This window comes from Eleutherodactylus coqui, chromosome 1 (genome assembly GCF_035609145.1).
Source record: "Eleutherodactylus coqui strain aEleCoq1 chromosome 1, aEleCoq1.hap1, whole genome shotgun sequence".
NCBI lineage: Eukaryota > Metazoa > Chordata > Amphibia > Anura > Eleutherodactylidae > Eleutherodactylus > Eleutherodactylus coqui.
In genome coordinates, this window is record NC_089837.1 from 4,535,703 (window position 1) to 4,560,603 (window position 24,901).

General features: G+C 56.9%; 1 protein-coding gene across 2 annotated transcripts in view; it reads left to right on the forward strand.

Annotated features, from left to right (window-relative positions):
• SNX17 (sorting nexin 17) overlaps window positions 1–24,901 on the forward strand; it is a 79,417-nt gene that overhangs the window by 8,807 nt on the left and 45,709 nt on the right. For both annotated transcript variants that reach the window (XM_066594329.1, XM_066594330.1), the window contains exons 3-6: window positions 10,653–10,727; window positions 10,833–10,950; window positions 11,615–11,679; window positions 13,503–13,613. In XM_066594329.1, coding sequence (XP_066450426.1) covers window positions 10,653–10,727; window positions 10,833–10,950; window positions 11,615–11,679; window positions 13,503–13,613 — 369 coding nt within the window. The remainder of the gene's footprint in view (window positions 1–10,652; window positions 10,728–10,832; window positions 10,951–11,614; window positions 11,680–13,502; window positions 13,614–24,901) is intronic.

Here is a 24,901-nt window from a genome sequence, read left to right on the forward strand (position 1 = left end):
GGTCAGTGAGTGTAGACTACTAGTGAGTGTCGTCAGTGAGTGTGCACTCGTGCTCTCTGTGCTTCTACCTCTGGGCGGTCAGTGAGTGTAGACTACTAGTGAGTGTCGTCAGTGAGTGTGCACTCGTGCTCTCTGTGCTTCCTCCTCTGGGCGGTCAGTGAGTGTAGACTACTAGTGAGTGTCGTCATTGAGTGTGCACTAGTTCTCTCTGTGCTTCCTCCTCTGGGCGGTCAGTGAGTGTAGACTACTAGTGAGTGTCGTCAGTGAGTGTGCACTAGTGCTCTCCGTGCTTCCTCCTCTGGGGGTCAGTGACTGTAGACTACTAGTGAGTGTCGTCAGTGAGTGTGCACTCGTGCTCTCCGTGCTTCCTCCTCTGGGGGTCAGTGAGTGTAGACTACTAGTGAGTGTCGTCAGTGAGTGTGCACTAGTGCTCTCCGTGCTTCCTCTGGCCTGGCGGTCAGTGAGTGTAGACTTCTAGTGAGTGTCGTCAGTGAGTGTGCACTCGTGCTCTCTGTGCTTCCTCCTCTGGGGGTCAGTGACTGTAGACTACTAGTGAGTGTCGTCAGTGAGTGTGCACTAGTGCTCTCTGCTTCCTCCTCTGGGCGGTCAGTGAGTGTAGACTACTAGTGAGTGTCGTCAGTGAGTGTGCACTAGTGCTCTCCGTGCTTCCTCCTCTGGCCTGGCGGTCAGTGAGTGTAGACTACTAGTGAGTGTCGTCAGTGAGTGTGCACTCGTGCTCTCTGTGCTTCTACCTCTGGGCGGTCAGTGAGTGTAGACTACTAGTGAGTGTCGTCAGTGAGTGTGCACTCGTGCTCTCTGTGCTTCCTCCTCTGGGCGGTCAGTGAGTGTAGACTACTAGTGAGTGTCGTCAGTGAGTGTGCACTAGTGCTCTCTGTGCTTCTACCTCTGGGCGGTCAGTGAGTGTAGACTACTAGTGAGTGTCATCAGTGAGTGTGCACAAGTGCTCTCTGTGCTTCCTCCTCTGGCCTGGCGGTCAGTGAGTGTAGACTACTAGTGAGTGTCATCAGTGAGTTTGCACTCGTGCTCTCTGTGCTTCCTTTGGGCGGTCAGTGAGTGTAGACTACTAGTGAGTGTCGTAAGTGAGTGTGCACTAGTGCTCTCCATGCTTCCTCCTCTGGGTGGTCAGTGAGTGTAGACTACTAGTGAGTGTCATCAGTGAGTGTGCACTAGTGCTGTCTGTGCTTCCTCCTCTGGGCGGTCAGCGACTGTAGACTACTAGTGAGTGTCGTCAGTGAGTGTGCACTAGAGCTCTCTGTGCTTCCTCTGGGCGGTCAGTGACTGTAGACTACTAGTGAGTGTCGTCAGTGAGTGTGCACTAGTGCTCTGTGTGCTTCCTCCTCTGGGCGGTCAGTGAGTGTAGACTACTAGTGAGTGTCATCAGTGAGTGTAGACTGCTAGTGAGTGCCATCAGTGAGTATGCACTCGTGCTCTCTGTGCTTCCTCCTCTGGGCGGTCAGCGACTGTAGACTACTAGTGAGTGTCGTCAGTGAGTGTGCACTAGTGCTCTGTGTGCTTCCTCCTCTGGGCGGTCAGTGAGTGTAGACTACTAGTGAGTGTCATCAGTGAGTGTAGACTGCTAGTGAGTGCCATCAGTGAGTGTGCACTCGTGCTCTCTGTGCTTCCTCATTTGGACAGTCAGTGAGTGTAGACTACTAGTGAGTGTCGTCAGTGAGTGTGCACTCGTGCTCTCTGTGCTTCCTCCTCTGGACAGTCAGTGAGTGTAGACTACTAATGAGTGTCGTCAGTGAGTGTGCACTAGTGCTCTCCGTGCTTCCTCCTCTGGGCGGTCAGTGACTGTAGATTACTAGTGAGTGTCGTCAGTGAGTGTGCACTAGTGCTGTCTGTGCTTCCTCCTCTGGACAGTCAGTGAGTGTAGACTACTAGTGAGTGTCATCAGTGAGTGTGCACTCGTGCTCTCTGTGCTTCCTTTGGGCGGTCAGTGAGTGTAGACTACTAGTGAGTGTCGTAAGTGAGTGTGCACTAGTGCTCTCCGTGCTTCCTCCTCTGGGTTGTCAGTGAGTGTAGACTACTAGTGAGTGTCATCAGTGAGTGTGCACTAGTGCTGTCTGTGCTTCCTCCTCTGGGCGGTCAGCGACTGTAGACTACTAGTGAGTGTCGTCAGTGAGTGTGCACTAGTGCTCTCTGTGCTTCCTCCTCTGGGCGGTCAGCGACTGTAGACTACTAGTGAGTGTCGTCAGTGAGTGTGCACTAGTGCTCTCTGTGCTTCCTCCTCTGGGCGGTCAGTGAGTGTAGACTACTAGTGAGTGTCATCAGTGAGTGTGCACTCGTGCTCTCTGTGCTTCCTCAGTGGACAGTCAGTGACTGTAGACTACTAGTGAGTGTCGCCAGTGAGTGTGCACTAGTGCTCTCCGTGCTTCCTCCTCTGGGCGGTCAGTGAGTGTAGACTACTAGTGAGTGTCGTCAGTGAGTGTGCACTAGTGGTCTCCGTGCTTCCTCCTCTGGGCGGTCAGTGAGTGTAGACTACTAGTGAGTGTCATCAGTGAGTGTGCACTCGTGCTCTCTGTGCTTCCTCCTCTGGGCGGTCAGTGAGTGTAGACTACTAGTGAGTGTCGTCAGTGAGTGTGCACTAGTGCTCTGTGTGCTTCCTCCTCTGGGCGTTCAGTGAGTGTAGACTACTAGTGAGTGTCATCAGTGAGTGTAGACTGCTAGTGAGTGCCATCAGTGAGTGTGCACTCGTGCTCTCTGTGCTTCCTCATTTGGACAGTCAGTGAGTGTAGACTACTAGTGAGTGTCGTCAGTGAGTGTGCACTCATGCTCTCTGCTTCCTCTGGGCGGTCAGTGACTGTAGACTACCAGTGAGTGTCGTCAGTGAGTGTGCACTAGTGCTGTCTGTGCTTCCTCCTCTTGCCGGTCAGTGAGTGTAGACTACTAGTGAGTGTGCACTAGTGCTCTCTGTGCTTCCTCTGGGCGGTCAGTGAGTGTAGACTACTAGTGAGTGTCGTCAGTGAGTGTGCACTAGTGCTCTCCGTGCTTCCTCCTCTGGGCGGTCAGTGAGTGTAGACTACTAGTGAGTGTCGTCAGTGAGTGTGCACTAGTGGTCTCCGTGCTTCCTCCTCTGGGCGGTCAGTGAGTGTAGACTACTAGTGAGTGTCATCAGTGAGTGTGCACTCGTGCGCTCTGTGCTTCCTCTGGGCGGTCAGTGACTGTAGACTACTAGTGAGTGTCATCAGTGAGTGTGCACTAGTGCTCTCTGTGCTTCTTCCTCTGGGCGGTCAGTGAGTGTAGACTACTAGTGAGTGTCGTCAGTGAGTGTGCACTAGTGCTCTCTGTGCTTCTTCCTCTGGGCGGTCAGTGAGTGTAGACTACTAGTGAGTGTCGTCAGTGAGTGTGCACTAGTGCTCTCTGTGCTTCTTCCTCTGGGCGGTCAGTGAGTGTAGACTGCTAGTGAGTGTCGTCAGTGAGTGTGCACTAGTACTCTCTGTGCTTCCTCTGGGCTGTCAGTGAGTGTAGACTACTAGTGAGTGTCATCAGTGAGTGTGCACTCGTGCTCTCTGTGCTTCCTTTGGGCGGTCAGTGAGTGTAGACTACTAGTGAGTGTCGTAAGTGAGTGTGCACTAGTGCTCTCCGTGCTTCCTCCTCTGGGCGGTCAGCGACTGTAGACTACTAGTGAGTGTCGTCAGTGAGTGTGCACTAGAGCTCTCTGTGCTTCCTCTGGGCGGTCAGTGACTGTAGACTACTAGTGAGTGTCGTCAGTGAGTGTGCACTAGTTCTCTCTGTGCTTCCTCCTCTGGGCGGTCAGTGAGTGTAGACTACTAGTGAGTGTCGTCAGTGAGTGTGCACTAGTGCTCTCCGTGCTTCCTCCTCTGGGGGTCAGTGACTGTAGACTACTAGTGAGTGTCGTCAGTGAGTGTGCACTCGTGCTCTCCGTGCTTCCTCCTCTGGGTGTCAGTGAGTGTAGACTACTAGTGAGTGTCGTCAGTGAGTGTGCACTAGTGCTCTCCGTGCTTCCTCTGGCCTGGCGGTCAGTGAGTGTAGACTACTAGTGAGTGTCGTCAGTGAGTGTGCACTCGTGCTCTCTGTGCTTCCTCCTCTGGGGGTCAGTGACTGTAGACTACTAGTGAGTGTCGTCAGTGAGTGTGCACTAGTGCTCTCTGCTTCCTCCTCTGGGCGGTCAGTGAGTGTAGACTACTAGTGAGTGTCGTCAGTGAGTGTGCACTAGTGCTCTCCGTGCTTCCTCCTCTGGGGGTCAGTGACTGTAGACTACTAGTGAGTGTCGTCAGTGAGTGTGCACTCGTGCTCTCCGTGCTTCCTCCTCTGGGGGTCAGGTGAGTGTAGACTACTAGTGAGTGTCGTCAGTGAGTGTGCACTAGTGCTCTCCGTGCTTCCTCTGGCCTGGCGGTCAGTGAGTGTACACTACTAGTGAGTGTCGTCAGTGAGTGTGCACTCGTGCTCTGTGCTTCCTCCTCTGGGGGTCAGTGACTGTAGACTACTAGTGAGTGTCATTAGTGAGTGTGCACTAGTGCTCTCTGTGCTTCCTCCTCTGGGCGGTCAGTGAGTGTAGACTACTAGTGAGTGTCGTCAGTGAGTGTGCACTAGTGCTCTCCGTGCTTCCTCCTCTGGCCTGGCGGTCAGTGAGTGTAGACTACTAGTGAGTGTCATCAGTGAGTGTGCACTCGTGCTCTCCGTGCTTCCTCCTCTGGGCGGTCAGTGAGTGTAGACTACTAGTGAGTGTCGTCAGTGAGTGTGCACTAGTGCTCTCTGTACTTCCTCCTCTGGGCGGTCAGTGAGTGTAGACTACTAGTGAGTGTCGTCAGTGAGTGTGCACTCGTGCTCTCTGTGCTTCCTCCTCTCAGTGAGTGTGCACTCGTACTCTCTCTCCGCTTCCTCCCCGTCTTGCAGCTCTGGTGGTCGCTGTCGTCTCTCTGTCTGGTTGTGACCATTGGATCGTTGGTGTCATTAACCCCTTCCTGCCTGGACAGTGGTTCCTGTGAATGGTCGTCTGCGCCCCGTGGGTAGTGTGAGCCTGCGCCACCTGCAGATGATGGGCATCGCTGAGAGCACACGGTGCTGATGTTAACCCTTTACATGATCTATGATGATTGCGGTGTGTGCACTGGGCACAGGCAGATGGTTCCCTCGGTGACGTCATCGGCCCGCCACCATATTGTTGCACCCCCAGACCGTAGCATCCTGTTCTGCCGTAGCCTGCGATCGCTATGAGAAGCCTTAGAGGGGTTTTGTCATGATCTCCTCCAGTCCCCCGGGTCAGCTCACCACAAGAAGGCCGGACTCTGTTCTTGTAATGCAGCCAGCACTCCTCGCATTCTCCTTCCGGCAGGTCAGTGACGGTCAGGGCCATGTGACTTGGGGTTTGCTGGCCCGGAAGTTTATTGCAGACAGCAGGCATGATCAGTCTCTGCAGTAGATCGGCGCTCCCCCCTGCTAGAGCGGTCCCCCGGGTCTGTGGTGAGCGGTCCCCCGGGTCTGTGGTGAGCGGTCCCCCGGGTCTGTGGTGAGCGGTCCCCCGGGTCTGTGGTGAGCGGTCCCCCGGGTCTGTGGTGAGCGGTCCCCCGGGTCTGTGGTGAGCGGTCCCCCGGGTCTGTGGTGAGCGGTCCCCCGGGTCTGTGGTGAGCGGTCCCCCGGGTCTGTGGTGAGCGGTCCCCCGGGTCTGTGGTGAGCGGTCCCCCGGGTCTGTGGTGAGCGGTCCCCCGGGTCTGTGGTGAGCGGTCCCCCGGGTCTGTGGTGAGCGGTCCCCCGGGGTCATCGGGTCCAACCCCCTGCTCAGTGCAGGTCCACTAAATCATCCCAGACAGATATTTGTCCAGCCTCTGAAGACTTCCATTGAAGGAGAACTCCCCACCTCCCATGGCAACCTGTTCCACTCATTGATCCTCCTCACTGTCTAATATCTAATCTGGGTCTCCTCCCTCTCAGTTTCATCCCATTGCTTCTAGTCTTTCCTTGTACAGATGAGAATAGGGCTGATCCCTCTGCACTGTGACGGCCCTTCAGATATTTGTAGACCTCTGCGCCTCCGCTCCTGATGGTAACGCCGGGTGCCTGCTCAGTGGGGCTCGTGTCCTGAGGGAGATTTAAAATCCCCCTGCTCCCGGCCAGCATGTGCAGCCTGGAGCAGGGGGATGGCACGGGGCACCGCTGTATGCGGCGCCTGGTCACATGATCACTGCTATCCAATGGATCATGTAAAGTAAAAACAATAGTTAGTTTCCCCTCCGGTCAGGTATCACATCCGTGAGGGAGGAAGACATGACGTATCTCGGGCCCCCAGATGTATCTGTGGACCTTACCCTGGCCTCTGCACACAGGCGCTAAAGCCGCAGATTGCCCGGGTGATTTAAAATCTCCCTGCTCCCGGCTACCAAACGTAGCTGAGAGCCTGTGGACGTCATGGGGGTCTGCGGTACGTGGTCCCCCAGTCGCGGGGTCCCCCAGTCGCGGGGTCCCCCAGTCGCGGGGTCCCCCAGTCGCGGGGTCCCCCAGTCGCGGGGTCCCCCCGTCGCGGGGTTTCCCCCCGTCGCGGGGTTTCCCCCCGTCGCGGGGTTTCCCCCCGTCGCGGGGTTTCCCCCCGTCGCGGGGTTTCCCCCCGTCGCGGGGTTTCCCCCCGTCGCGGGGTTTCCCCCCGTCGCGTGGTCCCAGCTATCAAATTAATAACGGCGATTGTGTAAAAGGAAAAAAAAGTTAGTTTCACCTCTCGTCACAGATCTGATCCGTGAGGGGAGGTGAAATCACTTACCTAAGGCCTCCAGCGGTGTCCCCTGACGGCATCTTTATCCACGGACCTCTCCCCAACTTCTGTGCATGCACCCGTTGGCAAAATGGCAGACGCAAGCGCAGAAGCTGAGGGGGGCTGGGAAATTTCAAATCTCTTTGCTCCTGGGTACTGCAGGTAGCGGAGAGCCTGGAGCCGTGACTGAGGGCCGCAGTGAGCGGTGCCCGGCCACATGATTACGGGGTCTAGAGCCATGACTGAGGGCCGCGGTGAGCGGTGCCCTGCCACATTATTACGGAGCCTGGAGCTGTGACTGAGGGCCGCGGTGAGCAGTGCTCGGCCACATGATTACGGGGCCTGGAGCCATGACTGAGGGCCGCGGTGAGCGGTGCCCTGCCACATGATTACGGGGCCTGAAGCCGTGACTGAGGGCCGCGGTGAGCGGTGCCCGGCCACATGATTACGGAGCCTGGAGCCGTGACTGAGGGCCGCGGTGAGCAGTGCCCGGCCACATTATTACGGGGTCTAGAGCCATGACTGAGGGCCGCGGTGAGCGGTGCCCTGCCACATGATTACGGGGCCTGAAGCCGTGACTGAGGGCCGCGGTGAGCGGTGCCCGGCCATATGATTACGGAGCCTGGAGCCGTGACTGAGGGCCGCGGTGAGCAGTGCCCGGCCACATGATTACGGAGCCTGGAGCTGTGACTGAGGGCCGCGTTGAGCGGTGCTCGGCCACATGATTACGGAGCCTGGAGCCGTGACTGAGGGCCGCGGTGAGCGGTGCTCGGCCACATGATTACGGAGCCTGGAGCCGTGACTGAGGGCCGCGGTGAGCGGTGCTCGGCCATATGATTATGGAGCCTGGAGCTGTGACTGAGGGCCGCGTTGAGCGGTGCTCGGCCACATGATTCTGGGGCCTGGAGCCGTGACTGAGGGCCGCGGTGAGCAGTGCCTGGCCACATGATTACGGAGCCTGGAGCCGTGACTGAGGGCCGCGGTGAGCAGTGCCTGGCCACATGATTACGGAGCCTGGAGCCGTGACTGAGGGCCGCGGTGAGCGGTGCTCGGCCATATGATTATGGAGCCTGGAGCTGTGACTGAGGGCCGCGGTGAGCGGTGCTCGGCCATATGATTATGGAGCCGTGACTGAGGGCCGCGTTGAGCGGTGCTCGGCCACATGATTCTGGAGCCGTGACTGAGGGCCGCGGTGAGCGGTGACTGAGGGCCGCGGTGAGCAGTGCCTGGCCACATGATTACGGAGCCTGGAGCCATGACTGAGGGCCGCGGTGAGCAGTGCCTGGCCACATGATTACGGGGCCTGGAGCCGTGACTGAGGGCCGTGGTGACCGGTGCCCGGCCACATGATTACGGAGTCTGGAGCCGTGACTGAGGGCCGCGGTGACCGGAGCCCGGCCACATGATTACGGAGCCTGGAGCCATGACTGAGGGCCGTGGTGAGCGGTGACTGAGGGCCGCGGTGAGCAGTGCCTGGCCACATGATTACGGAGCCTGGAGCCGTGACTGAGGGCCACGGTGAGCGGTGCCCGGCCACATGATTACGGAGCCTGGAGCCGTGACTGAGGGCCGCGGTGAGCGGTGCCCGGCCACATGATTACAGAGCCTGGAGCCGTGACTGAGGGCCGCGGTGAGCAGTGCCCGGCCACATGATTACAGAGCCTGGAGCCGTGACTGAGGGCCGCGGTGAGCGGTGCCCAGCCACATGATTACGGAGCCTGGAGCCGTGACTGAGGGCCGCAGTGAGCGGTGCCCGGCCACATGTTTACGTCAAAGTTAAAACAGTTGAACTTCAATGCTCCTTTCAGTTTGGGCCCCATTGTGCATATGGGCAGAAGATAAGGGCCACAATGGGTAGGTCTCTGAACACGGGACAAACGGGGGATCCATTTTGGGGTGTAAATCCTCATTTTCGTGGGCACCATAGAAAAAATCCTGTGTTTAAAATGACATGCAAACATATGAAATTTTATTGCATTAATTACTGAAGAAAAAAACTGTGGGGTCAAAATCCTGCGGACCCCTCAGTGAGTACATTAAGGGGTGCGGTCTATAAAATGGGGTCATGTGTGGGGGTCTCTATCACCCTGACACCTATGAGCCTTTGCAATCTTGGCTTGGTGCAGGAAAACAAAATGTTCCTCAAAATGCTGATGATTGTTACATTTGTACTAAAGTTTCTCCAATGTGCTTCCAGAATAAAGCAAACAGATGGACATCTAGATCTCATCAAACATCTGTACATGGTTGACATATCGCAGTTGAAAATGTGAAAAAAATAACATAACCACCCCCCTTATCGTCCTATCTGTAAGCACCCGTAGTGTCAGGTGAGTGCCGGCGGTGCGGGCCGGGGGCACCCCAGTGCTACCAGTAGTTTGACCTATCTGTAAGCACCCGTAGTGTCAGGTGAGTGCCGGCTGCACGGGCCGGGGGCACCCCAGTGCTACCAGTAGTTTGACCTATCTGTAAGCACCCGTAGTGTCAGGTGAGTGCCGGCGGCACGGGCCAGGGGCACCCCAGTGCTACCAGTAGTTTGACCTATCTGTAAGCACCCGTAGTGGCAGGTGAGTGCCGGCGGCACGGGCCGGGGGCACCCCAGTGCTACCAGTAGTTTGACCTATCTGTAAGCACCCGTAGTGTCAGGTGAGTGCCGGCGGTGCGGGCCGGGGGCACCCCAGTGCTACCAGTAGTTTGACCTATCTGTAAGCACCCGTAGTGTCAGGTGAGTGCCGGCGGTGCGGGCCGGGGGCACCCCAGTGCTACCAGTAGTTTGACCTATCTGTAAGCACCCGTAGTGTCAGGTGAGTGCCGGCGGCACGGGCCAGGGGCACCCCAGTGCTACCAGTAGTTTGACCTATCTGTAAGCACCCGTAGTGGCAGGTGAGTGCCGGCGGCACGGGCCGGGGGCACCCCAGTGCTACCAGTAGTTTGACCTATCTGTAAGCACCCGTAGTGTCAGGTGAGTGCCGGCGGTGCGGGCCGGGGGCACCCCAGTGCTACCAGTAGTTTGACCTATCTGTAAGCACCCGTAGTGTCAGGTGAGTGCCGGCGGTGCGGGCCGGGGGCACCCCAGTGCTACCAGTAGTTTGACCTATCTGTAAGCACCCGTAGTGTCAGGTGAGTGCCGGCTGCATGGGCCGGGGCCTCCCCACTGCTACCAGTAGTTTGAATGCAGCCATGCAAAAGGGAAAATATTGTGCTTTATTGTGGAAAAACCTTTAAAAAAAATCTATAATTGTGGTCTTACGCCCCTGCAGACATTACCTGTGCTGCGCCCCAAATAAGGGGCGGAGTCATTACCTGTGCTGCCGCGGGCGCCCCCAATAAGGGGCGGAGTCATTACCTGTGCTGCAGCAGTGCGCCCCCAATAAGAGGCAGAGTCATTACCTGTGCTGCCGCCCAGCACCCCCAATAAGGGGCGGAGTCATCACCTGTGCTGCCGTGGGGCGCCCCCAATAAGGGGCAGAGTAATCACTTGTGCTGTGGCCTGACACCCTCAATAAGGGGCGGAGTCATTATGATGCAGCGGGACGCCCCCAATAAGGGGCGGAGTCATTATGATGCAGCGGGACACCCCCAATAAGGGGTGAAGTCATTATGCTGCAGCCGGATGCCCCCAATAAGGGGCGGAGTCATTACCTGTGCTGCAGCAGGGCCTCCCAATAAGGGGCGGAGTCATTACCTGTGCTGCAGCAGGGCCTCCCAATAAGGGGCGGAGTCATTACCTGTGCTGCAGCGGGGCCTCCCAATAAGGGGCGGAGTCATTACCTGTGCTGCAGCGGGGCCTCCCAATAAGGGGCGGAGTCATTACCTGTGCTGCTGCGGGGCCTCCCAATAAGGGGCGGAGTCATTATCTGTGCTGCAGCAGGGCGCCCCCTGTGGGCAGCTGTATGTTATCTCAGCAGTGACTCTTCTCTTTCAGGCATACAACATCCATGTGAACGGGGTGCTGCACTGCCGGGTGCGCTACAGCCAGCTCTTCGGCCTCCACGAGCAGGTGAGGAGGGCAGAGGGGGTATGATGGGGGCTCTTTTGGCCCCCCGCCTGTTACTACATTGTGGGAGTTCTTGTTCTGACCTTCTCCTTTGCTCTCTGGTTGCAGCTGAGGAAAGAGTATGGAAACAACGTGGTCCCCTTATTTCCACCCAAGAAGCTGTTCAGCCTGACCTCCTCGGAGGTGGAGCAGCGCCGGGAGCAGCTGGAGAAGTACATGCAGGCAGGTCAGTGAGCACCATAGCCGGGGCTCGCCCCATGTGTGCTGGGCATAGATGAGGGGCCCCATGTCTGATAGGGCCCGCCTACACGGCTGCTCCTGGGCATACAGCGACTGTTGTCCCGTCACCCGCGTCATGCCATTGTTGCCCGTGTTGTGGACTGGCACCGCCAGCGGTAGACCTTTTCGCTGGCATCTCTCCGCTGGGAGACATTTTCTACAGACGTTGAGGCGCGCCTAACAAGACGAGCCTCGTGTGCCAGACGTGGTGGAGCGCCCCCTGGAGGAAGCGGCCGCGGATCAAAGGAGCGCCCCTCTTAGTAAACCTGGTCATCCTCAGTGGATCCCGACCTATAATTTAGGTTAGTTTCTGCTGTAGATTGGTCAGACCGTGGGTGGCCCCTCCCCTTTTTCCAAGCCATGCCCACCTTTTAGAAAAAAGCCAGGAAGCTGCAAATTTGTGCCTTTTTTTTTCTACACCCAAATTCTGGCACAAGCGGCGTTATTCCCCCTCCAATACCAGAATGGCGCCCGTCCAGTATATGATGGAGGCGGGGCTAATTGTGTGATGTTTCAGCATAAGCCCACAGCTCGCAGCCTCCATGGTACCTGGAGACAGTCAGCAGGGTGGTTATACAGCCCTCTAGTAACGATTCCCCTTCTCTCCTCAGTGCGGCAGGACCCGCTGCTGGGATCCAGCGAGATATTCAACAGCTTCCTGCGACGCTCCCAGCAGGTCAGTTCTGTCCCTTCCCGAATACACATCACGCGACTAACCCGACCCCGTGTCCTCATGGGTCAGAGGTGAAGACTGTAGGTGTCCTCCAGTCTACTGGTCCATGGACAGTTCTACATCTAGCGCATGGTCAGCAGTACATGCCTACCTGGTGCCTGGTCACCTTGTACCTGGTGGTCAGCAGTACATGTATCTGCCTGGTCCCTGGTGGTCTTATTGATCACCTTGTACCTGGTGGTCAGCAGTACATGTATCTGCCTGGTCCCTGGTGGTCTTATTGGTCACCTTGTACCTGGTGGTCAGCAGTACATGTATCTGCCTGGTCCCTGGTGGTCTTATTGGTCACCTTGTACCTGGTGGTCAGCAGTACATGTATCTGCCTGGTCCCTGGTGGTCTTATTGGTCACCTTGTACCTGGTGGTCAGCAGTACATGTATCTGCCTGGTCCCTGGTGGTCTTATTGGTCACCTTGTACCTGGTGGTCAGCAGTACATGTATCTGCCTGGTCCCTGGTGGTCTTATTGGTCACCTTGTACCTGGTGGTCAGCAGTACATGTATCTGCCTGGTAACTGGTGGTCTTATTGGTCACCTTGTACCTGGTGGTCAGCAGTACATGCCTACCTGGTCCCTGGTCACCTTGTACCTGGTGGTCAGCAGTACATGTATCTGCCTGGTCCCTGGTGGTCTTATTGGTCACCTTGTACCTGGTGGTCAGCAGTACATGCCTACCTGGTCCCTGGTCACCTTGTACCTGGTGATCAGCAGTACATGTATCTGCCTGGTCCCTGGTGGTCTTATTGATCACCTTGTACCTGGTGGTCAGCAGTACATGTATCTGCCTGGTCCCTGGTGGTCTTATTGGTCACCTTGTACCTGGTGATCAGCAGTACATGTATCTGCCTGGTCCCCGGTGGTCTTATTGGTCACCTCGTACCTGGTGGTCAGCAGTACATGTATCTGCCTGGTCCCTGGTGGTCTTATTGGTCACCTCGTACCTGGTGGTCAGCAGTACATGTATCTGCCTGGTCACTGGTGGTCTTATTGGTCACCTTGTACCTGGTGGTCAGCAGTACATGTATCTGCCTGGTGGTCTTATTGGTCACCTTGTACCTGGTGGTCAGCAGTACATGTATCTGCCTGGTAACTGGTGGTCTTATTGGTCACCTCGTACCTGGTGGTCAGCAGTACATGTATCTGCCTGGTCCCTGGTGGTCTTATTGGTCACCTTGTACCTGGTGGTCAGCAGTACATGTATCTGCCTGGTCCCTGGTGGTCTTATTGGTCACCTTGTACCTGGTGGTCAGCAGTACATGTATCTGCCTGGTCCCTGGTGGTCTTATTGGTCACCTTGTACCTGGTGGTCAGCAGTACATGTATCTGCCTGGTCCCTGGTGGTCTTATTGGTCACCTCATACCTGGTGGTCAGCAGTACATGCCTACCTGGTCCCTGGTCATCTTGTACCTGGTGGTGAGCAGTACATGCCTACCTGGTCCCTGGTGGTCTTATTGATCACCTTGTACCTGGTGGTCAGCAGTACATAGGTACCTGGTCCCTGGTGGTCTTATTGGTCACCTCGTACCTGGTGGTCAGCAGTACATGCCTACCTGGTCCCTGGTGGTCTGCTTGTTCACCTCGTACCGGGTGGGCAGTACATGCATTAGCCTGGTCCCTGGTGGTCTTGTTGTCCTGATATCTATTGGCAGCCTCCGTTCTGATAGGCAGTCATTATCTGTCTGCTCCAGCGCCCCCTGTAGACATAGAGGCTGTCTCTGCGCTCCTGCACTGCCGTGGACTGACTCTTCTGTTGTCCCCTCTTTTCAGGAGACTCAGCAGATCCCCACCGAGGAGGTGCAGCTGGAGGTGTTCCTCTCCAACGGCCAAAAGGTGAAAGTGTCCATTGTGACGTCGGACCAGACAGAGGACGTGCTAGAGGTAAGAGCCCCCCTCCCACCTGAGTATAGGGGGCAGTGTAGAGGACGTGCTAGAGGTAAGAGCCCCCCTCCCACCTGAGTATAGGGGGCAGTGTAGAGGACGTGCTAGAGGTAAGAGCCCCCCTCCCACCTGAGTATAGGGGGCAGTGTAGAGGACGTGCTAGAGGTAAGAGCCCCCCTCCCACCTGAGTATAGGGGGCAGTGTAGAGGACGTGCTAGAGGTAAGAGACCACCTCCCACCTGAGTATAGGGAGCAGTGTAGAGGACGTGCTAGAGGTAAGAGACCACCTCCCACCTGAGTATAGGGGGCAGTGTAGAGGACGTGCTAGAGGTAAGAGACCCCCTCCCACCTGAGTATAGGGGGCAGTGTAGAGGACGTGCTAGAGGTAAGAGCCCCCCTCCCACCTGAGTATAGGGGGCAGTGTAGAGGATGTGCTAGAGGTAAGAGACCCCCTCCCACCTGAGTATAGGGGCAGTATAATGGACGTGCTAGAGGTAAGAGACCCCCTCCAACCTGAGTATAGGGGGCAGTGTAGAGGATGTGCTAGAGGTAAGAGACCCCCTCCCACCTGAGTATAGGGGGCAATGTAGAGGACGTGCTAGAGGTAAGAGACCCCCTCCCACCTGAGTATAGGGGCAGTATAATGGACGTGCTAGAGGTAAGAGCCCCCCTCCCACCTGAGTATAGGAGGCAGTGTAGAGGACGTGCTAGAGGTAAGAGACCCCCTCCCACCTGAGTATAGGAGGCAGTGTAGAGGACGTGCTAGAGGTAAGAGACCCCCTCCCACCTGAGTATAGGGGGCAGTGTAGAGGACGTGCTAGAGGTAAGAGACCCCCTCCCACCTGAGTATAGGGGGCAGTGTAGAGGACGTGCTAGAGGTAAGAGCCCCCCTCCCACCTGAGTATAGGGGGCAGTGTAGAGGACGTGCTAGAGGTAAGAGACCCCCTCCCACCTGAGTATAGGGGGCAGTGTAGAGGACGTGCTAGAGGTAAGAGACCACCTCCCACCTGAGTATAGGAGGCAGTGTAGAGGACGTGCTAGAGGTAAGAGACCCCCTCCCACCTGAGTATAGGGGGCAGTGTAGAGGACGTGCTAGAGGTAAGAGCCCCCCTCCCACCTGAGTATAGGAGGCAGTGTAGAGGACGTGCTAGAGGTAAGAGACCCCCTCCCACCTGAGTATAGGAGGCAGTATAATGGACGTGCTAGAGGTAAGAGACCCCCCTCCCACCTGAGTATAGGGGGCAATGTAGAGGACGTGCTAGAGGTAAGAGACCCCCTCCCACCTGAGTATAGGGGGCAGTGTAGAGGACGTGCTAGAGGTAAGAGACCCCCTCCCACCTGAGTATAGGGGGCAGTGTAGAGGACGTGCTAGAGGTAAGAGACCCCCTCCCACCTGAGTATAGGGGGCAGTGTAGAGGACGTGCTAGAGGTAAGAGACCACCTCCCACCTGAGTATAGGAGGCAGTGTAGAGGACGTGCTAGAGGTAAGAGACCCCCTCCCACCTGAGTATAGGGGGCAGTGTAGAGGACGTGCTAGAGGTAAGAGACCACCTCCAACCTGAGTATAGGGGGCAGTGTAGAGGACGTGCTAGAGGTAAGAGACCCCCTCCCACCTGAGTATAGAGGGGCAGTGTAGAGGACGTGCTAGAGGTAAGAGCCCCCCTCCCACCTGAGTATAGGAGGCAGTGTAGAGGACGTGCTAGAGGTAAGAGACCACCTCCCACCTGAGTATAGGAGGCAGTATAATGGACGTGCTAGAGGTAAGAGCCCCCCTCCCACCTGAGTATAGGAGGCAGTATAATGGACGTGCTAGAGGTAAGAGACCCCCTCCCACCTGAGTATAGGGGGCAGTGTAGAGGACGTGCTAGAGGTAAGAGCCCCCCTCCCACCTGAGTATAGGGGGCAGTGTAGAGGACGTGCTAGAGGTAAGAGCCCCCCTCCCACCTGAGTATAGGGGGCAGTGTAGAGGATGTGCTAGAGGTAAGAGCCCCCCTCCCACCTGAGTATAGGGGGCAGTGTAGAGGATGTGCTAGAGGTAAGAGCCCCCCTCCCACCTGAGTATAGGAGGCAGTATAATGGACGTGCTAGAGGTAAGAGACCCCCTCCCACCTGAGTATAGGGGGCAGTGTAGAGGACGTGCTAGAGGTAAGAGCCCCCCTCCCACCTGAGTATAGGGGGCAGTGTAGAGGATGTGCTAGAGGTAAGAGCCCCCCTCCCACCTGAGTATAGGGGGCAGTGTAGAGGACGTGCTAGAGGTTAGAGACCACCTCCCACCTGAGTATAGGGGGCAGTGTAGAGGACGTGCTAGAGGTAAGAGCCCCCCTCCCACCTGAGTATAGGGGGCAGTGTAAAGGACGTGCTAGAGGTAAGAGCCCCCCTCCCACCTGAGTATAGGGGGCAGTATAATGGACGTGCTAGAGGTAAGAGCCCCCCTCCCACCTGAGTATAGGGGGCAGTGTAGAGGACGTGCTAGAGGTAAGAGCCCCCCTCCCACCTGAGTATAGGGGGCAGTGTAGAGGATGTGCTAGAGGTAAGAGCCCCCCTCCCACCTGAGTATAGGGGGCAGTGTAGAGGACGTGCTAGAGGTAAGAGCCCCCCTCCCACCTGATTATAGGAGGCAGTGTAGAGGACGTGCTAGAGGTAAGAGACCCCCTCCCACCTGAGTATAGGGGGCAGTGTAGAGGACGTGCTAGAGGTAAGAGCCCCCCTCCCACCTGAGTATAGGGGGCAGTATAATGGACGTGCTAGAGGTAAGAGCCCCCCTCCCACCTGAGTATAGGGGGCAGTGTAGAGGACGTGCTAGAGGTAAGAGACCCCCTCCCACCTGAGTATAGGGGGCAGTGTTGAGGACGTGCTAGAGGTAAGAGCCCCCCTCCCACCTGAGTATAGGGGGCAGTGTTGAGGACGTGCTAGAGGTAAGAGCCCCCCTCCCACCTGAGTATAGGGGGCAGTGTTGAGGACGTGCTAGAGGTAAGAGCCCCCCTCCCACCTGAGTATAGGGGGCAGTGTAGAGGATGTGCTAGAGGTAAGAGCCCCCCTCCCACCTGAGTATAGGAGGCAGTATAATGGACGTGCTAGAGGTAAGAGCCCCTCTCCCACCTGAGTATAGGGGGCAGTGTAGAGGACGTGCTAGAGGTAAGAGACCACCTCTCACCTGAGTATAGGGGGCAGTATAATGGACGTGCTAGAGTTAAGAGCCCCCCTCCCACCTGAGTATAGGGGGCAGTATAATGGACGTGCTAGAGGTAAGAGACCCCCTCCCACCTGAGTATAGGGGGCAGTGTAGAGGACGTGCTAGAGGTAAGAGCCCCCCTCCCACCTGAGTATAGGGGGCAGTGTAGAGGATGTGCTAGAGGTAAGAGACCACCTCCGACCTGAGTATAGGGGGCAGTGTAGAGGATGTGCTAGAGGTAAGAGACCACCTCCCACCTGAGTATAGGAGGCAGTATAATGGACGTGCTAGAGTTAAGAGCCCCCCTCCCACCTGAGTATAGGGGGCAGTATAATGGACGTGCTAGAGGTAAGAGACCCCCTCCCACCTGAGTATAGGGGGCAGTGTAGAGGATGTGCTAGAGGTAAGAGACCACCTCCGACCTGAGTATAGGGGGCAGTGTAGAGGACGTGCTAGAGGTAAGAGACCCCCTCCCACCTGAGTATCGGGGGCAGTGTAGAGGACGTGCTAGAGGTAAGAGCCCCTCTCCCACCTGAGTATAGGGGGCAGTGTAGAGGACGTGCTAGAGGTAAGAGACCCCCTCCCACCTGAGTATAGGAGGCAGTATAATGGACGTGCTAGAGGTAAGAGACCCCCTCCCACCTGAGTATAGGAGGCAGTGTAGAGGACGTGCTAGAGGTAAGAGACCCCCTCCCACCTGAGTATAGGGGGCAGTGTAGAGGACGTGCTAGAGGTAAGAGACCACCTCCCACCTGAGTATAGGGGGCAGTGTAGAGGACGTGCTAGAGGTAAGAGCCCCCCTCCCACCTGAGTATAGGAGGCAGTGTAGAGGACGTGCTAGAGGTAAGAGACCACCTCCCACCTGAGTATAGGGGGCAGTGTAGAGGACGTGCTAGAGGTAAGAGACCACCTCCCACCTGAGTATAGGGGGCAGTGTAGAGGACGTGCTAGAGGTAAGAGCCCCCCTCCCACCTGAGTATAGGAGGCAGTATAATGGACGTGCTAGAGGTAAGAGCCCCCCTCCCACCTGAGTATAGGGGGCAGTGTAGAGGACGTGCTAGAGGTAAGAGCCCCCCCTCCCACCTGAGTATAGGAGGCAGTATAGAGGACGTGCTAGAGGTAAGAGCCCCTCTCCCACCTGAGTATAGGGGGCAGTGTAGAGGACGTGCTAGAGGTAAGAGCCCCCCTCCCACCTGAGTATAGGGGGCAGTGTAGAGGACGTGCTAGAGGTAAGAGACCCCCTCCCACCTGAGTATAGGAGGCAGTATAATGGACGTGCTAGAGGTAAGAGACCCCCTCCCACCTGAGTATAGGGGGCAATGTAGAGGACGTGCTAGAGGTAAGAGACCCCCTCCCACCTGAGTATAGGGGGCAGTGTAGAGGACGTGCTAGAGGTAAGAGCCCCCCTCCCACCTGAGTATAGGAGGCAGTGTAGAGGACGTGCTAGAGGTAAGAGACCACCTCCCACCTGAGTATAGGGGGCAGTGTAGAGGACGTGCTAGAGGTAAGAGCCCCCCTCCCACCTGAGTATAGGAGGCAGTATAATGGACGTGCTAGAGGTAAGAGCCCCCCTCCCACCTGAGTATAGGGGGCAGTGTAGAGGACGTGCTAGAGGTAAGAGACCACCTCCCACCTGAGTATAGGGGGCAGTATAATGGACGTGCTAGAGGTAAGAGCCCCCCTCCCACCTGAGTATAGGGGGCAGTGTAGAGGACGTGCTAGAGGTAAGAGACCCCCTCCCACCTGAGTATAGGGGGCAGTGTAGAGGACGTGCTAGAGGTAAGAGACCACCTCCCACCTGAGTATAGGGGGCAGTGTAGAGGACGTGCTAGAGGTAAGAGACCACCTCCCACCTGAGTATAGGGGGCAGTGTAGAGGACGTGCTAGAGGTAAGAGCCCCCTCCCACCTGAGTATAGGGGGCAGTGTAGAGGACGTGCTAGAGGTAAGAGACCACCTCCCACCTGAGTATAGGGGGCAGTGTAGAGGACGTGCTAGAGGTAAGAGCCCCCCTCCCACCTGAGTATAGGGGGCAGTGTAGAGGACGTGCTAGAGGTAAGAGACCACCTCCCACCTGAGTATAGGGGGCAGTGTAGAGGACGTGCTAGAGGTAAGAGACCCCCTCCCACCTGAGTATAGGAGGCAGTGTAGAGGACGTGCTAGAGGTAAGAGACCACCTCCGACCTGAGTATAGGGGGCAGTGTAGAGGACGTGCTAGAGGTAAGAGCCCCCCTCCCACCTGAGTATAGGAGGCAGTGTAGAGGACGTGCTAGAGGTAAGAGACCACCTCTCACCTGAGTATAGGGGGCAGTGTAGAGGACGTGCTAGAGGTAAGAGCCCCCCTCCCACCTGAGTATAGGGGGCAGTGTAGAGGACGTGCTAGAGGTAAGAGCCCCCCTCCCACCTGAGTATAGGAGGCAGTGTAGAGGACGTGCTAGAGGTAAGAGACCCCCTCCCACCTGAGTATAGGGGGCAGTATAATGGACGTGCTAGAGGTAAGAGACCACCTCTCACCTGAGTATAGGGGGCAGTATAATGGACGTGCTAGAGGTAAGAGACCCCCTCCCACCTGAGTATAGGGGGCAGTGTAGAGGATGTGCTAGAGGTAAGAGACCACCTCCGACCTGAGTATAGGGGGCAGTGTAGAGGACGTGCTAGAGGTAAGAGACCCCCTCCCACCTGAGTATCGGGGGCAGTGTAGAGGACGTGCTAGAGGTAAGAGCCCCTCTCCCACCTGAGTATAGGGGGCAGTGTAGAGGACGTGCTAGAGGTAAGAGACCCCCTCCCACCTGAGTATAGGGGGCAGTGTAGAGGACGTGCTAGAGGTAAGAGACCCCCTCCCACCTGAGTATAGGAGGCAGTATAATGGACGTGCTAGAGGTAAGAGACCCCCTCCCACCTGAGTATAGGGGGCAATGTAGAGGACGTGCTAGAGGTAAGAGACCCCCTCCCACCTGAGTATAGGGGGCAGTGTAGAGGACGTGCTAGAGGTAAGAGACCACCTCCCACCTGAGTATAGGGGGCAGTGTAGAGGACGTGCTAGAGGTAAGAGCCCCCCTCCCACCTGAGTATAGGGGGCAGTGTAGAGGACGTGCTAGAGGTAAGAGCCCCCCTCCCACCTGAGTATAGGAGGCAGTGTAGAGGACGTGCTAGAGGTAAGAGACCACCTCCCACCTGAGTATAGGGGGCAGTGTAGAGGATGTGCTAGAGGTAAGAGCCCCCCTCCCACCTGAGTATAGGGGGCAGTGTAGAGGACGTGCTAGAGGTAAGAGCCCCCCTCCCACCTGAGTATAGGAGGCAGTATAATGGACGTGCTAGAGGTAAGAGCCCCCCTCCCACCTGAGTATAGGGGGCAGTGTAGAGGACGTGCTAGAGGTAAGAGACCACCTCTCGCCTGAGTATAGGAGGCAGTATAGAGGACGTGCTAGAGGTAAGAGCCCCCCCTCCCACCTGAGTATAGGGGGCAGTGTAGAGGACGTGCTAGAGGTAAGAGACCACCTCCCACCTGAGTATAGGGGGCAGTATAATGGACGTGCTAGAGGTAAGAGCCCCCCTCCCACCTGAGTATAGGGGGCAGTGTAGAGGACGTGCTAGAGGTAAGAGACCCCCTCCCACCTGAGTATAGGGGGCAGTGTAGAGGACGTGCTAGAGGTAAGAGACCACCTCCCACCTGAGTATAGGGGGCAGTGTAGAGGACGTGCTAGAGGTAAGAGACCCCCTCCCACCTGAGTATAGGGGTCAGTGTAGAGGACGTGCTAGAGGTAAGAGCCCCCCTCCCACCTGAGTATAGGGGGCAGTGTAGAGGACGTGCTAGAGGTAAGAGCCCCCCTCCCACCTGAGTATAGGACGCAGTATAATGGACGTGCTAGAGGTAAGAGACCCCCTCCCACCTGAGTATAGGGGGCAGTGTAGAGGACGTGCTAGAGGTAAGAGCCCCCCTCCCACCTGAGTATAGGGGGCAGTGTAGAGGACGTGCTAGAGGTAAGAGACCCCCTCCCACCTGAGTATAGGGGGCAGTGTAGAGGACGTGCTAGAGGTAAGAGCCCCCCTCCCACCTGAGTATAGGGGGCAGTGTAGAGGACGTGCTAGAGGTAAGAGACCACCTCCGACCTGAGTATAGGGGGCAGTGTAGAGGACGTGCTAGAGGTAAGAGCCCCCCTCCCACCTGAGTATAGGAGGCAGTGTAGAGGACGTGCTAGAGGTAAGAGACCCCCTCCCACCTGAGTATAGGAGGCAGTGTAGAGGACGTGCCAGAGGTAAGAGACCACCTCTCACCTGAGTATAGGGGGCAGTATAATGGACGTGCTAGAGGTAAGAGACCCCCTCCCACCTGAGTATAGGAGGCAGTGTAGAGGACGTGCTAGAGGTAAGAGACCACCTCCGACCTGAGTATAGGGGGCAGTGTAGAGGACGTGCTAGAGGTAAGAGACCCCCTCCCACCTGAGTATAGGAGGCAGTGTAGAGGACGTGCCAGAGGTAAGAGACCACCTCTCACCTGAGTATAGGGGGCAGTGTAGAGGACGTGCTAGAGGTAAGAGCCCCCCTCCCACCTGAGTATAGGGGGCAGTGTAGAGGACGTGCTAGAGGTAAGAGCCCCCCTCCCACCTGAGTATAGGAGGCAGTGTAGAGGACGTGCTAGAGGTAAGAGACCCCCTCCCACCTGAGTATAGGGGGCAGTATAATGGACGTGCTAGAGGTAAGAGACCCCCTCCCACCTGAGTATAGGGGGCAGTGTAGAGGACGTGCTAGAGGTAAGAGCCCCCCTCCCACCTAAGTATAGGGGGCAGTGTAGAGGACGTGCTAGAGGTAAGAGCCCCCCTCCCACCTGAGTATAGGAGGCAGTATAATGGACGTGCTAGAGGTAAGAGACCCCCTCCCACCTGAGTATAGGGGGCAGTGTAGAGGACGTGCTAGAGGTAAGAGCCCCCCTCCCACCTGAGTATAGGGGGCAGTGTAGAGGATATGCTAGAGGTAAGAGCCCCCCTCCCACCTGAGTATAGGGGGCAGTATAATGGACGTGCTAGAGGTAAGAGCCCCCCTCCCACCTGAGTATAGGGGGCAGTATAATGGACGTGCTAGAGGTAAGAGACCCCCTCCCACCTGAGTATAGGGGGCAGTGTAGAGGACGTGCTAGAGGTAAGAGACCCCCTCCCACCTGAGTATAGGGGGCAGTGTAGAGGACGTGCTAGAGGTAAGAGCCCCCCTCCCACCTGAGTATAGGGGGCAGTGTAGAGGACGTGCTAGAGGTAAGAGCCCCTCTCCCACCTGAGTATAGGAGGCAGTGTAGAGGACGTGCTAGAGGTAAGAGCCCCCCTCCCACCTGAGTATAGGGGGCAGTGTAGAGGACGTGCTAGAGGTAAGAGCCCCCCTCCCACCTGAGTATAGGGGGCAGTGTAGAGGACGTGCTAGAGGTAAGAGCCCCTCTCCCACCTGAGTATAGGGGGCAGTGTAGAGGACGTGCTAGAGGTAAGAGCCCCTCTCCCACCTGAGTATAGGAGGCAGTGTAGAGGACGTGCTAGAGGTAAGAGCCCCCCTCCCACCTGAGTATAGGGGGCAGTGTAGAGGACGTGCTAGAGGTAAGAGACCCCCTCCCACCTGAGTATAGGGGGCAGTGTAGAGGACGTGCTAGAGGTAAGAGACCCCCTCCCACCTGAGTATAGGGGGCAGTGTAGAGGACGTGCTAGAGGTAAGAGACCCCCTCCCACCTGAGTATAGGAGGCAGTGTAGAGGACGTGCTAGAGGTAAGAGACCACCTCCCACCTGAGTATAGGGGGCAGTGTAGAGGACGTGCTAGAGGTAAGAGCCCCTCTCCCACCTGAGTATAGGGGGCAGTGTAGAGGACGTGCTAGAGGTAAGAGACCCCCTCCCACCTGAGTATAGGGGGCAGTGTAGAGGACGTGCTAGAGGTAAGAGACCCCCTCCCACCTGAGTATAGGAGGCAGTGTAGAGGATGTGCTAGAGGTAAGAGCCCCCCTCCCACCTGAGTATAGGGGGCAGTGTAGAGGACGTGCTAGAGGTAAGAGACCCCCTCCCACCTGAGTATAGGGGGCAGTGTAGAGGACGTGCTAGAGGTAAGAGACCCCCTCCCACCTGAGTATAGGGGGCAGTATAATGGACGTGCTAGAGGTAAGAGCCCCCCTCCCACCTGAGTATAGGGGGCAGTGTAGAGGACGTGCTAGAGGTAAGAGACCCCCTCCCACCTGAGTATAGGGGGCAGTGTAGAGGACGTGCTAGAGGTAAGAGACCACCTCCCACCTGAGTATAGGGGGCAGTGTAGAGGACGTGCTAGAGGTAAGAGCCCCCCTCCCACCTGAGTATAGGGGGCAGTGTAGAGGACGTGCTAGAGGTAAGAGCCCCCCTCCCACCTGAGTATAGGAGGCAGTATAATGGACGTGCTAGAGGTAAGAGCCCCCCTCCCACCTGAGTATAGGGGGCAGTGTAGAGGACGTGCTAGAGGTAAGAGCCCCCCTCCCACCTGAGTATAGGGGGCAGTGTAGAGGACGTGCTAGAGGTAAGAGACCCCCTCCCACCTGAGTATAGGGGGCAGTGTAGAGGACGTGCTAGAGGTAAGAGCCCCCCTCCCACCTGAGTATAGGGGGCAGTGTAGAGGACGTGCTAGAGGTAAGAGCCCCCCTCCCACCTGAGTATAGGGGGCAGTGTAGAGGACGTGCTAGAGGTAAGAGCCCACCTCCCACCTGAGTATAGGGGGCAGTGTAGAGGACGTGCTAGAGGTAAGAGACCCCCTCCCACCTGAGTATAGGGGGCAGTATAATGGACGTGCTAGAGGTAAGAGACCCCCTCCCACCTGAGTATAGGGGGCAGTGTAGAGGACGTGCTAGAGGTAAGAGACCACCTCCCACCTGAGTATAGGGGGCAGTGTAGAGGACGTGCTAGAGGTAAGAGACCCCCTCCCACCTGACTATAGGGGGCAGTATAATGGACGTGCTAGAGGTAAGAGCCCCCCTCCCACCTGAGTATAGGAGGCAGTATAATGGACGTGCTAGAGGTAAGAGACCCCCTCCCACCTGAGTATAGGGGGCAGTGTAGAGGACGTGCTAGAGGTAAGAGACCACCTCCCACCTGAGTATAGGGGGCAGTGTAGAGGACGTGCTAGAGGTAAGAGCCCCCCTCCCACCTGAGTATAGGAGGCAGTATAATGGACGTGCTAGAGGTAAGAGCCCCCCTCCCACCTGAGTATAGGGGGCAGTGTAGAGGACGTGCTAGAGGTAAGAGCCCCCCTCCCACCTGAGTATAGGGGGCAGTGTAGAGGACGTGCTAGAGGTAAGAGCCCCCCTCCCACCTGAGTATAGGGGGCAGTGTAGAGGACGTGCTAGAGGTAAGAGCCCACCTCCCACCTGAGTATAGGGGGCAGTGTAGAGGACGTGCTAGAGGTAAGAGACCCCCTCCCACCTGAGTATAGGGGGCAGTATAATGGACGTGCTAGAGGTAAGAGACCCCCTCCCACCTGAGTATAGGGGGCAGTGTAGAGGACGTGCTAGAGGTAAGAGACCACCTCCCACCTGAGTATAGGGGGCAGTGTAGAGGACGTGCTAGAGGTAAGAGACCCCCTCCCACCTGAGTATAGGGGGCAGTATAATGGACGTGCTAGAGGTAAGAGCCCCCCTCCCACCTGAGTATAGGAGGCAGTATAATGGACGTGCTAGAGGTAAGAGACCCCCTCCCACCTGAGTATAGGGGGCAGTGTAGAGGACGTGCTAGAGGTAAGAGACCCCCCTCCCACCTGAGTATAGGGGGCAGTGTAGAGGACGTGCTAGAGGTAAGAGACCCCCTCCCACCTGAGTGTAGGGGGCAGTATAATGGACGTGCTAGAGGTAAGAGACCCCCTCCCACCTGAGTATAGGGGGCAGTGTAGAGGACGTGCTAGAGGTAAGAGCCCCCCTCCCACCTGAGTATAGGGGGCAGTATAATGGACGTGCTAGAGGTAAGAGACCCCCTCCCACCTGAGTATAGGGGGCAGTGTAGAGGACGTACTAGAGGTAAGAGCCCCCCTCCCACCTGAGTATAGGAGGCAGTATAATGGACGTGCTAGAGGTAAGAGACCCCCTCCCACCTGAGTATAGGGGGCAGTGTAGAGGACGTGCTAGAGGTAAGAGACCC